The sequence below is a fragment of the Ascaphus truei genome, chromosome 2 (genome assembly GCF_040206685.1).
Source record: "Ascaphus truei isolate aAscTru1 chromosome 2, aAscTru1.hap1, whole genome shotgun sequence".
Classification (NCBI taxonomy): domain Eukaryota; kingdom Metazoa; phylum Chordata; class Amphibia; order Anura; family Ascaphidae; genus Ascaphus; species Ascaphus truei.
The window spans coordinates 399388478-399401835 of record NC_134484.1 but is presented as its reverse complement, the minus strand read 5'-3'; the positions used below and the strand labels follow the sequence as shown (position 1 = coordinate 399401835).

Sequence of the window (13358 nt, the reverse complement as noted above, 5' to 3'; positions counted from 1 at the left end):
ACTTTGCATCTCTTTAGTGCCACTTAACAAATAATATTGGATAATCACGATATTTATCCAGTTCCAAGAAAAACGTTTTCTGCTGTTCTGTTATTTATTTAATGAATAAAAGGTGCAGCTCTTTATATTTAAAAGACACATTTTTTTATTCTAAATATATAGTGATTCACAGGTGTTTTCATATATGTAGGTGCAATATGGATGGAGGTTTTTTATTTTTTATTTAAATACTGTCAACAATGCATGTGCCGCTTTAAAAAGAGAGACACTACAATACGGGGAATTATAATACGACAAAGTGTATCAAACATACAAGCACATTCTAGCACAAGCAAGCTCTGCCGAGGGGCGTTTACAATCTAAATATTTATGTTTCCAAAACTTACCAAGAAGTATATGTTGTTATTTTTGAATATTTTTCATGTTCTTTTTTTTCCATAACAGTTGTGGCATCTGTAATATGCCAGTAATAGCTTTAGCAATTTACTACCAAATGCCATTCAATACAGTGCAGAAAAGAAAATATAACCAGCAATGACACACCCCAGTGCTGGAAATAGATACCAGTCAGTCAAGTACCTGTCAAGATATAAATGTACAGTACACTAAATAGTGACATATTATAATGAAGTTAGATCAAAGTGTTCTTTTGTTCCATTTAAAGTACCATTGCAGGTCGAAAAGTAAAAAGTGTTAACATTTCCTAGTGTTGTGCTGCATGATAATGCTGAGTTTCTCTAAATTCCAGCTCATGATAGCACCATTGTCCTTATGAAAATATTAGACAAATGTGAATGTGCTACCAGGCCTGATATTACAATTGTGTGCATTATTTGTCAATGCTAGCAATCGTTATTAGCCAACTGGGCAGTTATTTCCTCACAGTAAGGGTTTATTATATATTAGCCGAAATGGCTGATTTGGCTGGTATCGGATTATTTTCCCTATTCGAGTCAATGGGGAATTTCAGCCAAAAACGTCCGGATTATCTGCTTCTGCTGATATGGAATTAGCCCCTATATATTTAATTTTTGGTGTGGTTAAAAACCATTAGATGCAAGGCATTATTATCATAATCTGTCATTCCCATGTTTTCAGGATTGTTCTTTAAATACATAGTAACCGGTTAGAAGCGTTCAGATATATATGCAGATTTGCATAATATTTTAACATGTTCCTTTTAAGCAGATCCCCAAAACATGTAATACTTATGTAAACTCATGCATTAAAGTGTAGCCTCTGTGCATACATCATGCAAAAGCTTTAGTTAATTATAGTTTTGTGTAAATACTTTCCCTGTAATCAAATCATCTTGTGAAAATCATAGAACAAGAGTATTTCAAGGATTACCAGTAATGATATTACTAAGCTCTTTTCTAGGGATTAACCATTTCTATCTTGTTGGGCGTGCAATGCATTGAAAACCACTCCCTAGTGAAATGATTTATGTTCAGGACAGTAGTGTCCTAATTCTGACTCTTGACTCCACCTTCTGTCCTCATCTGCTTCTATGCCTGTGCCTGGGTCCTTTCATTCAATAATGGGCTGCAAGCATTTGTGGAATTCAGTGTTAAATAGCAAACATTCAGTTCTAGGAATTCTACAAACATTTCTGGCATGCATGGGGACACGTCATGTCATTTGTACTACAGTATATTTCACAGCAGCAATACTTTATAACCGTTTTGGGGAAACTATATCAGGAAATCAAAGTGCTTCAAATGTTGCGTAATAGATTATTTTTTTCATTCTCCTTAGAAAACATATTGTAACCAATAAATCCCAAACTGGATACTATTCCCATCAATTTCACCTTTTCGTTATGATTGTCTCAGGTGGGCTCAAAATGTTATGATCTCTGAATGTTGTGTGCCTACTGCCTTGTACTGACTTCTTCCCATATCTACTGTTAGAGAATGCATGTATATATATGCTCCTGTACCCACTGTTTCGATTTTTAAAGTAAACAGTATACATGAGAACTATATTAATTTAAGAAAAAAACCAGCTGAGATATGCATGGATGCAGTAAAGAAATAGAAGAGAGAAGAGAGTCGGGAAAGCAGAGACGAGAGAGATGGGAGAATAAATCATTTTTTTTAACGTGTCTTGGTTTTTACTTTTGGAAATCTGGTTACCCTACTGTTGGTGGCCGTAGAGGACAGGAGTTGGCCACCCCTGATAAAGACCCTCTCACATGAGGGAAATATATAAATGTAACAACTCTGCTTCCCCAAAATATTGCGGGGGGGAAGTCCAATACTCGCAGGACTCCGCCGTCCGAATCTCCGTTGGCGTGCTTCCTCCTCTCTCCTCCCCTCGCCACCCATTTATACCATTCCATTCATGAATAAGAACATGTACATATATACAGCTGTTGAGACTTTATCTCAGCCCTCCTCATCCTGGTTTTAAACACTGGTGTCATATGTGAAGGCACTATTTTATTTTAAGATTGAAAAATCTCTCTATGATATTGTTATATACTGATCTGTTTTATTATGTAATTTGTTCATATTTTTATGCTTGGTTGCATTAATATTTTTGAGGAAAGATTGTTTTATCTTTTCATTCTATTTTGTGTGATATAACAATAATTAGGAGGTATATATATATATATACATACATATATATATATGTAATATATATATATATATTTTGTGTTCACTAGTAATATCTGTTTTATTATTGGTTTCTGTTTGTGCTTATCCTTATTTGGGTGTTAATGCACTAGCATCATGTGCATCTATATAAGTATTTATACTCCGATGTTTGTTTATAAGTTTATTCTATTGCAAAAGGTTCTAGAATCGTTTAATACTGCTTGTTTAAGGGTGCCAAGTGTGTACAATTGTGAACATCTGATTCTAACGGCTAATATCGGCTTTATAAGGTGGACGGATAGTCTGACACCTTTTCCCCCTGACAAAGTCGCGTGCTGTGACGAAACGTGTAGGGACCCGTATGTTGAGACGTATTACGTTACTACGTTGCCACGAGCGGCTTGTGTATCGAAACACTAGCCTGTTTCAATTTTGGGTTGTAGATAAATTAGATACAACGTAGCAATACTGTTGCTATTCATTCCTATTGCCTTACTGACACTCTGGAGGCTGTAAGGTTGGAATTGGGACATTTGTTTCTACACTACCCTCGGAGGTCTGATGCGAAGTTTCCCGATGCTGCAGGAGATGTTCCAGATGAGTATCATCTCGCAAGAGATTGACTGACTCTGAATGCTTTTATTCTAGCTACACTTGTGAGTGTGCTATTTTATCATTGTATTTTTGATAATAAATATACACAGATTTATGCTATGTGGCACACGCCTTTCTTCTCTTTTTTCTGTTATATTACCATGCATGTGGTTCATCATTTGAGAGGCTTCGGAGAAGTCACGGCTTTGGATCTTTATTATTATTTTTTCACATATTTTTTTCACGGACATTTATGTGGACTTTATATCACTAATTTTGTTTTATGTGAATTTATTCTCACCTTTATAGATGTGTTTTGTTTTAACACTTTATTTTAACACATTCTCACTCCTGTTATATTTGATATATATCCTCAGCATATATTGCCATATATACCTTATATTGGGTTTGAATTTACATTGTGCTATCTTAATAATTGGATACTTTGAACGAGCACTTACATTTTGATATATATATATATATATATATATATATATATATATATATATATATATATATAAAGCAAATGGAAATTACTGTGTGCTCATTTGCATGTCTTAGACATGTCTGCAACCCTGCCTTTCACGATTATCACCCAGCGCACAGTGCTTCCACTGCAACAAGGGATTCTGGGAAATTACATGCAAATGAGCACACAGTGCCACATTTTGCTTCAAAACCATATAACATGGTCCCCTATACGCTTATGCTTGCTGCATTTCACAGCTTTTAGCACAGCCTGGGTTAAGATGCGTAGCCAGTAAACCCACCCACAGACATCCGTTTTGAGCTTAATGGGTCTCATCAGTGTTGGGTTGGTTACACTGGCTTTGCAAAATGAAGCATGGGATAGGTTTCACTACACTTAGTTAAGTTATGGTGGGTAAAAAAAAAGTGACAAAAACCCTCCACAGTAAAGCATATAGCAAATGGAAATAATACTGTATGCTCATTTGCATGTCTTAGACAGATAGATATATCATCTATTGCACTATAACTGTTGGTGGTTTATTGTGAGACACCAATGGGTCAGTAATAAAGAATCATGATAAGGCTAGGTAGCAGGCTAAAAAATTGTAGGGGAGAATTTCCACTGCTATACTGTACTGTATTAGAGAGGGTTGGGGTTCCTTACAATGCATCTGATCTCAGATGCTATTAGAGAGGTTTGGGGTTCCTTACAATGCATCTGATCTCTGACGTGCTATTAGAGAGGGTTGGGGTCCCTTACAATGTATTTGATCTCAGACGCGCTATTAGGGAGGGTTGGGGTTCCTTACAATGCATCTGATCTCAGACGCACTATTAGAGAGGGTTGGGGTTCCTTATAATGCATCTGATCTCAGATGCACTATTAGAGACAGTTGGGGTTCCTTACAATGCATCTGATCTCTGAAGCGCTATTAGAGGCAGTTAGGGTTCCACAGAAATTCACAATATTATTATAGGGTTCCTTAACCAGGTTGGAAACCGCTGCTGTAACTTATAATTATAGTGCAGCTTTCAAAATAGGGTCACAAAGCCCCAATTGCAGATATACTTCAGATATATACAGTACAGTATATTGTCTTAAAGGCAATCTCATGCAACAACCGTATCTGAGTATTCCTAGTAATTATTGGGCGTACTGTCTGGTTTGTCTCACTATTGGTACTTTGTAAATAAATGATGATTTGCCAGGTATGGACCAGAGAGGCAGACAGTGCATTGCCTTGTAAGCTGTATGGGGGATTCAAAATGAGAGAAGGAGCAGTGTTGTGGTTGCACCTATAGCTGGGTGAAGTCTGGCAGTCAGGCACATGCATAGATTTTAGTCACAAATAGGGAACAGAGGCCTCTATTCAATATGTTGTGAAGCCATCCTCCCCCTAGACATATTTAAGCTCTGTTCATTTAAATTGGGCTGAAATATCATCAAGCAAGGAGCATAATAAATAGGGGCCTGAGAGAAGCCTAACATTGTATCTGTTCTGCCATCTTTAAAATACCTCCTGATATTAAACAGTGGGTGAGGCTGGTCTTAAACCAGTGGCATTGCCTTTTACATTTCTAGTATTGTAGAAAATAAATATAATGCAAACATTTGGTGTATTTAAAAAAAAATGTGTTTCTTTAATATCTTAATATAATTGTTTATTAATAACCCCTTACTCGCTTTCATATCATTGATCAACTGTACTAACTGAAATGAGCAGGTATGTTAGAGATGGCCATTGCAATTATGAGATACTGTGTGTTGGGTTGCCATAGAACTGACAGCCTCCAGGTCGCCTGTGTGATAATGATCCAGCCTTGGTTTTGCATTCCCACTTGGTAGGCATGTGATATTTGCAGTAATTATGTGTGGCTTTTGTGGTAGATTGTAGCTGATTACAGTAGTTGTTAAAGTCACTGCCCAAGAGATCTGCTAAACAAGGGTGAATACTTTCAAATTGCATGTTTTGAAAAAAACAAATTTGGAACAACTGTTTCTTTACACACGAAGACACTCCTGCTTATCATCTCTCTTTTGGACCCATGTTCTCTGCATTAAATACATTCCCAGTGGAAGGTTTTCACACTAATGTTTCCTTGAAAGAAAAGCCAAATTGAAACTTAAGTTTACTTGACCTACATTATTTTTATGTAAACATCCGTCAGGAAAGACTATGGTGGTGGGGTGGGTAATTACTTTTTTTTAAGTTGGCAGAAGAAAATAATATCCTTTGTACGTTGTTATTTTTATAGCTTGGTGTGCAGACGTTTCTGTGCGTATGAATAGCTGACATGCATTGCAGTGCGATGATTCACCTTTCTTTCTTTCTTTCTTTTTTTTTGTTCTACAAAGCAAACACATTTCTTTGGAGTGTTATACCAAATTCAACTATTCCATTTTCATTGTTATATATTTGATCTTTTTTCTAGTTAATGAGGCACATATTATATCAGGAAGATTAACTCATTTCTAATAATTCAGCTCCAGTGCTTAAAAGGGAAAACACCTTTGTATTTTGCATTTGTCTCTTTTTGGCTTGTTTATATAGGGACACGTGCTTCTTCATAATACTGCGTAACTTTTTTTTGCCTTCCGTAACATGGCGTATACATCAGAACAATTCAGGCCCTCACTGAATAGTATATATTATATGTAACACTTATTAACAGGGTGGGTCCCAAAAGAACCTGAAAAAGTTCCTATATCTAGCACTCACTGTGGTAAGCAAATGGGTGAGAAATTACTCAATGGGATATAAATGTCCCCAGCAAATAAATGAGGCTAACCATCAGCTGACATAAACTTTTAATAAACCTAGAAAATCACTCATGAACATACAAAGTGTAGTGTACTAAAATCCTCATGGGAAGTGGGTGCCACCTATAAGTAAATTGGCATACATATCAATAAACCAAATTTGTTTATTGATATGTATGCCAATTGACTTATAGGTGGCACCCACTTCCCAGGAGGATTTTAGTACACTACACTTTGTATGTTCATGAGTGATTTTCTAGGTTTATTAAATATAGATATAGGAACTTTTTCGGGTTATTTTGGGATCCACCCTGTTACTACCTTGTTATTGATATTAGTACTAGGCTGAGCGGAAGAGTCGCTCCCTTTTTTGGTTATATTATATGTAAGCCATAATATCTGAGGCAAGGGAAAAGCCACGATTACATTGCTTTTGAATCAGGGTTCCTGTTTTTTCATGTGCCACATGAAATCTGTTCTATTTTCAGTGTCTCTTACTGGTAGAAACTATGCTATCGCCTCCCTCATCCCAATCATTATTTCTCTTATTGGCTTCTATGGAGTTTGAAAATATTTGTATTTCTTTTTAAATTGGCAATATTTGGACCACACCTTTTGGTCTCATTCATTTTAGTTTTTCCAGATTTCCTAAAGCAACATTGCTGCTCTGTGTTGGCATTATTCTTCATATATATCCAAATGGCAGAAATATGGAGCAGATTATTGTATTTTTTTTACTCTTTCGATGCCAGAGAGGCGTGCAATGCATTACTTTCAAATGCATTACAGACCACTCGGGCCCTGAAGAGGTCTCGCTCTAAAATCAATTGAGCTGGCAACCAGTATGAAGAAGAGGAGCATAGGCTTCCTGTGTGAGAACAGGATAGACTGAAAACTACACTACACCTTATCGTCAGTTCTTCAATACAGTCTTTGGGCCTCATGCAGAGAGCATCGTTATTTCAAAATTCGCCATTTTTTGTACAATTTCGCGCAGAAAACTGCAGAAAATGGCGAGTTACGAAAAACGCGCCAATTTTTTTTTTCTATTTCTAAAACTCGCCCTGCGGCTGGCGAGAACCTCCATCTCGCCATTTTTAAAACTCTCCGAATGCAGAGAGGTACGAACGGCATGTAGCGGCTGTTCGCGCCAGGAAAATGGCGCGATTTTCTCATTTTTGCCGCGCCAGGAAAAGTTGGCAATAAGATGGCGCTCGCCGCCTATAGCAAAGGGGACAAAAAATGCGCGATTTTTTCTTTACACATTTCTGAAGCGCGCATCTTTCCCATTTAAACTCGCCACACGCATCCATGTTAAACATAGCAGAATTCGAACTTTTCTGCATATGGAGAATAAAACTCTCCAAAAAAGCTACTTTTTATGAAATTCGCCAATTTGAAAATTCGATGCTCTCTGCATGAGGCCCTTTGTGTGATAACACTAATCCCAGTGCACACTGGTTCACAAACCTATCATTTCTATGGAAAAGGGAGATTCAGAGAACCGGGAATAAATAGACTATAATCTCACGATGACAGGGTGAATACTGGCATTGCTTTTCAGCAGGGCCCAGCTGTCCTGCAGCTCAACAGGAAGCTGCGGTTGAGTGTGTGCTAATAATACATGCATACGTGGGACGGTCACTAGATGGCACTCACTGTCTTTAGCAGCCACAGCCCGTGTATTAAAATAACTCCTTCTCCGCATGTGAATCATCAGGCTCCTTAACAGCTGCAACTTGATTCATTCGTGCTAGGAACTTGCATTCTGCCCCTGCAAGAATTCCCATCTAATAGGCATCCTGCCCTGTCTACCTGCCTGAGATATCAATGAGGAGCGCTTTGGTACTGCCCTCCCTCCCATCCATCCACATCCCTATCCTCTCCCTCTCCCTATTATATGTATTATTATTATTTACGCCGGTGGACAGTTGTTCTGACATTTCAACCAAAGTGCACCTTTTGCAGGACTTTCATCTCTGCGCTTTTATGACACTTTTTTTTTTTTTTCCCCTTTTTGGTAAATGTGCAAAGTTTTTTTAATTAGACCCGCCAGACAGCCCGAGGCAGCACTAGCGCCACAAAGTCTTCATGCTCTCTCTGCTTTACAGCACAACAAGCCGCTCTACTCCTTTGAAGACAATGCAGACTATGTCTCCGACGTCATGTGGTCACCAGTGCATCCCGCACTCTGTGCCTGTGTGGATGGGATGGGGCGCTTGGATCTCTGGAACCTGAATAATGACACAGAGGTGAGCTGGGCGTTAACCCTGTGAGTGCCGCCGCGGGCCGTGCAGGGGGGGGGGGGACGGAGCCCATGAAGTTGCAATGCTGCCGCCCCCTCCTCCCTTGCCATAGTACACGATACTACTCTGTGAGTGTTCCTGCTCGCGGGGAAATTAAATACACACGCTTGAAATTGAATAGTACATTGGCCCTATTATAACGTCCTGCACATTGATGCATTATTAGGAGTATGTCTTATGTCAGCTCTGAATAGACTTTACTTGTGGTAACCCCTTGGGTGCCGGGGAGGAGCGGAGGCAGCCAGAAACAGGGCAGTGAGTTGTGGGAGTGATGCCAATGTTGTTATTTGGGTGTGATTTCGCCTGTCATGCATGGTCCATGAATCCTTGCTCTGCTGACCGCCCCCTTTTTGCCTCGAAGGGATTAATGTATGATGATTTTTTTTCTCTGTCCCATATCATTTGATTTGCTTTTTCCTCAATGAAACAATGCATTGCCTTTTTCTCTTATGAGGGTGACAGTTTTTTTTTTAGTATTTTCATTATTAATATTGACTTCATTTTGTATTCAGTTATATTGAATCAAAATTAAATAAATGATGTTAAAAATGAGAATTTTCAGTGAGCGAGCCCCTGAATACTCATCCTGAGGCCTTATCCTCCCCACTCAATGACATGGTCTCCTTTATCCATTCCCCACCTGCAGCAGAGTAGATGGGCCAAGGGTGCTGAGCTGACCACCTAATTACCATTGACCTGCTCAGCCAGCTGTGGTCTGCAGCTTTTACTTTTATTGGTAGTGTAGGAACCTGCTGAAAGGGTCTCTACCGTGACATGATTGCAGGCTTAACATGTTTTAGCCAAAAGATTGAACTAAATGACCCGTACTTACAAGAAGAAAAAACATATAGAAATGAATCAGATTGGACGTGCATTGGGGCTTCTTTGTTTACAGCAGCTTGTACTCACCATGAATCCCACTGCATTTCCCCCTATTCAGAAAGAATACACAAAGCTAGCACTGCAGGAACCTCTACCTGCTTATCAGGAACGACAATAAGTGCACACATTAGCCATTCCACGTTTCCACCTTGATCATAAAGAATGATCACTTAGCTCTATAAGCGACCCCAACATTGTGTACGTCATTCATGAACTGCAGGGGTTACTTGGATGTTTTCATTGCTTTAAAGCACTGAATGGTCAATTCACACATTATTTTTTTTGTCAAAATTGTGCAGAAAAAATAAATATGTATGTATGTATGTATGTATGTTTGTGTGTGTGTGTGTGTGTGTGTGTGTGTGTGTGTGTGTGTGTGTGTGTGTGTGTGTGTGTGTGTGTATTATATTACACCACCAGTTCCCTTTATTAGCCATTTCAACGTTTGAGAGCTACTTGGATTCTACACGTGGGAGTGATGGTGTTAACGCCTATTATTTTATGAGTGCAGTCATTTCAACAGCGCTTTTACGCCTGAGAGAGGTCATTTAAAAAAACTTGCCATCAAAAAGTGAATTTGTTAACCAATTTGCAAGTCAAAGAACCACAGTACACACACTTTGTATTATTATTTACTTAGTCGTTATTGTAGCGATATATATATATATATTTTTTAAGTGAACAAGAATAACCTTTAGTTTGTTTTTCTGCTACATTATTTAATCAGTTATGTAGATCGTGATTTGAGTTTCAAAATATCGTTTTCAAAAAGCATAGAAAAAATATATTTTTTTTAAGGTAAAGTTTGCGTGTTGTGGCTTTCACTCCATATTATTTCAAGTACAGGTGAAACACTATAATTGTATCTCAAGTGAGACAGCAACATAGTAGCTTTTGAAGTGTTTGGAGCAGGAAATAGTTCAGCCTTTTTAATTAGGAAGCCTACAGCAAGAGGATACAGAAGGGCGCATGACTTCAAAAATATTTTTGGGGGGAAATGGCTGAGTATATCCCTCAGGTATTATCATTAAACATAAAGTAGCTCTTCAGCTACAAAAAAAAACCCCATTCAAAACCAACCGCGTTTGTTATTCCCTGTGTATTCCTTTTTCTGCAGGATTACAGGTGTGGTATATGTGCAGTTTCACGGGTATGGAGAGAGAACCAGTCACTAACTAACACGTTCATTATTTAATACACATCCAATTACATTACTAATCATCAATAACTGCATGAACACAGGCAGCTTTCAAAGTTGAAGAATTTTTTTTGCTCACACAAAGTTGATCTTGTATTTTACTTGGACTTTGTTGGTAATCTTCGTAAACAAAATGTACTCAAAAACCTTCTGCCCCCCAACTAAAATAATTATTTGCAAGTATCTTTGGACAACATTCTTTTTAATAGTATTTAAATAATAATGATAAAAAAAGATTGATGTTTATATGAGTAATAGTTAGTGTGCTCTCAGTAAGCGTAGTCAGAACTTTATTTTTGTTTGCCATTTGGCTTCCATCGCTGAAAATGTCTAATAAAAACAAAGGTAAACAAATGCTACTTTCACCTCCCATGATCTATCCCATACCTGCACATTTTAAAATATAAATGTTTCCTATAATTTAATACAAATCGTACAAAAATAATAAAGCAATATGTATTTTTAAATTTGGAACCGGAATAAAAGGATGTTTTGATAAGAATGTACAAGTTTTCATTTAAAAAAATACCTTTGCCTGGCATTTATAAAACCTTCATTATGCAGCATTATACAAGTAAATCAACATCATTTAAATATTGGGATTTTTTTTATGCTGTTGCTAAGGAGAAATATTTCTTCTGCTTTTAATAAATAACAAGTTTAGTATGAATTAGAAATCTTTTGTAAAGATTAGTATGTAATTATAATTGTATTTATATAGCGCCCAAGTTATACCCAACAGTGCTTTACAAAATTACAATACGAAGAAAATAAAGTACAAACAACGTTCTAATAATAATCTATGTAGGCCAGGACATACACCAGATAATTGAGAGCCCCTGCAATAACATAGACCACACTTACCTATTGAAATCATATATTTTCTGAAAAGGGGATTAATTTGCAGGTTGTACATGGATCATGTGACCACAGCACAAACATGCATATATATTTCAATAATAACAATGTGGCATCACTAGCATTTGTAACTTTACAGAGATATTTCTCACAGTGAGAACGTGTAGGAGTAACACACCCTGTGCCCATAGCAGCTTCTATAAATAAATATAAAACTTCAAACTGACATGCATTTACATTTTTGTGTATATATATATATATATATATATATATATATATATATATATATATATATATATATATATATATATATATATATATAAATAAATTATATATACACATCTCTTACTCAAACAATATTTTTATTTGGTTTTATTCTAAAAAATATATATATTACTGATTGGAAGCAGTTGAAAAAATTATTTAACTGGAAAGATATTTGCTATTTAGTTTTTGCTTCTGTTGTCCTGACTGACCGACCCAATGAATTGCTTAGTAAATTACATTTACATACTGTATTTACATTAATCATATTCAACATTAAATAACATATTAGGACAGCCCTGCACGGAGAAATGTGGGCGCTCTGCAAGCAGCTGGATACAGTACAATACAATAGTATTTGTATTAAATAAAATAGTAGTCTCATCCCAGCCAATTCCTACATCAAACAATTGCTAAAGGGCTGTGTCAGTACAGTAGTTTAACTCACATGGTGAAGTGCAGAGTACTTGTAGTGCAGTAGCCTGTAGAATTGATGGCGTGATGGCTGAGCACGCTGAGTCTATTGTCCCAAGGAACAGAGGTTCAGTTTCACAGGCTATGCTGAAGAAACTACGACAAAAGGAAGCTGTAAGCTTCCAGATATTAATGCTCCAGACAAAAAGCACTGTATTTAGCAGCACATTTTTTTTTCTGTCTTGAGTGGTTTTGTACCACACAGCTGGCATCTGTAGCAAAATCTGCACTACCGATCCTGTCTCTAACTACCCTTGGCATGGTCTCTCATTTTATTTAGTCACACATTATTTTATTTTATTTAGTCACACACAAAGGCCAAGTTTTGTGGGGAGGGGGGGGGGGGAGGAGGAGAGGGGTTCAGTTTAGTTTTGGAGAGCTTCTTCCACCTTACTTTCCTTGGCGGATTGCATTGTTGCAAATTGTATTTGCCGCATGAGTTGGCTAAGCCAGTCTAGCAACATTATTTGGCATCTTAATATATAGAAAACATTTTTTTTTTGTTTACAGAAGAATAGGGGAAGAAGCTTGCAGTGTAATTGTCTATTATAAAAATAGTGCACTGATTTCATTAACTATATGTATGATGTGGGTGAAAATATTTTCAGATCTTGGCGGAATTTATTTATTTATTTATAAAATATTTTACCAGGATGTAATACATTGAGAGTTACCTCTCGTTTTCAAGTATGTCCTGGGCACAGAGTTAAGACAAATAATACATGGTTACAAATACAGTTACATTTACATAGTGTTAATGCTATAGTTAGTCATGCTAGTTTTTCACTGATGTGTCTTATTTTCGTTTGTGGGTAAAATATCTTTTCCCTTAAAGTCTCCTGATGTAATAAAGGGCGGACAATAATAACAAAGCACCCAATAAACATTAAGATAAACTTATTTAAAATTAATGTTTTAACATCATTTCACAGGGCTGAATTACCCAA

At 37.0% G+C, this 13358-nt stretch overlaps 1 protein-coding gene across 5 annotated transcripts in view; it reads left to right on the top strand.

The window, feature by feature from the left end:
* Positions 1 to 13358, top strand: part of DYNC1I1 (dynein cytoplasmic 1 intermediate chain 1) — a 576993-nt gene that overhangs the window by 507215 nt on the left and 56420 nt on the right. For all 5 annotated transcript variants that reach the window (XM_075587298.1, XM_075587296.1, XM_075587299.1 and 2 more), the window contains one exon: positions 8541 to 8681. In XM_075587298.1, coding sequence (XP_075443413.1) covers positions 8541 to 8681 — 141 coding nt within the window. The remainder of the gene's footprint in view (positions 1 to 8540; positions 8682 to 13358) is intronic.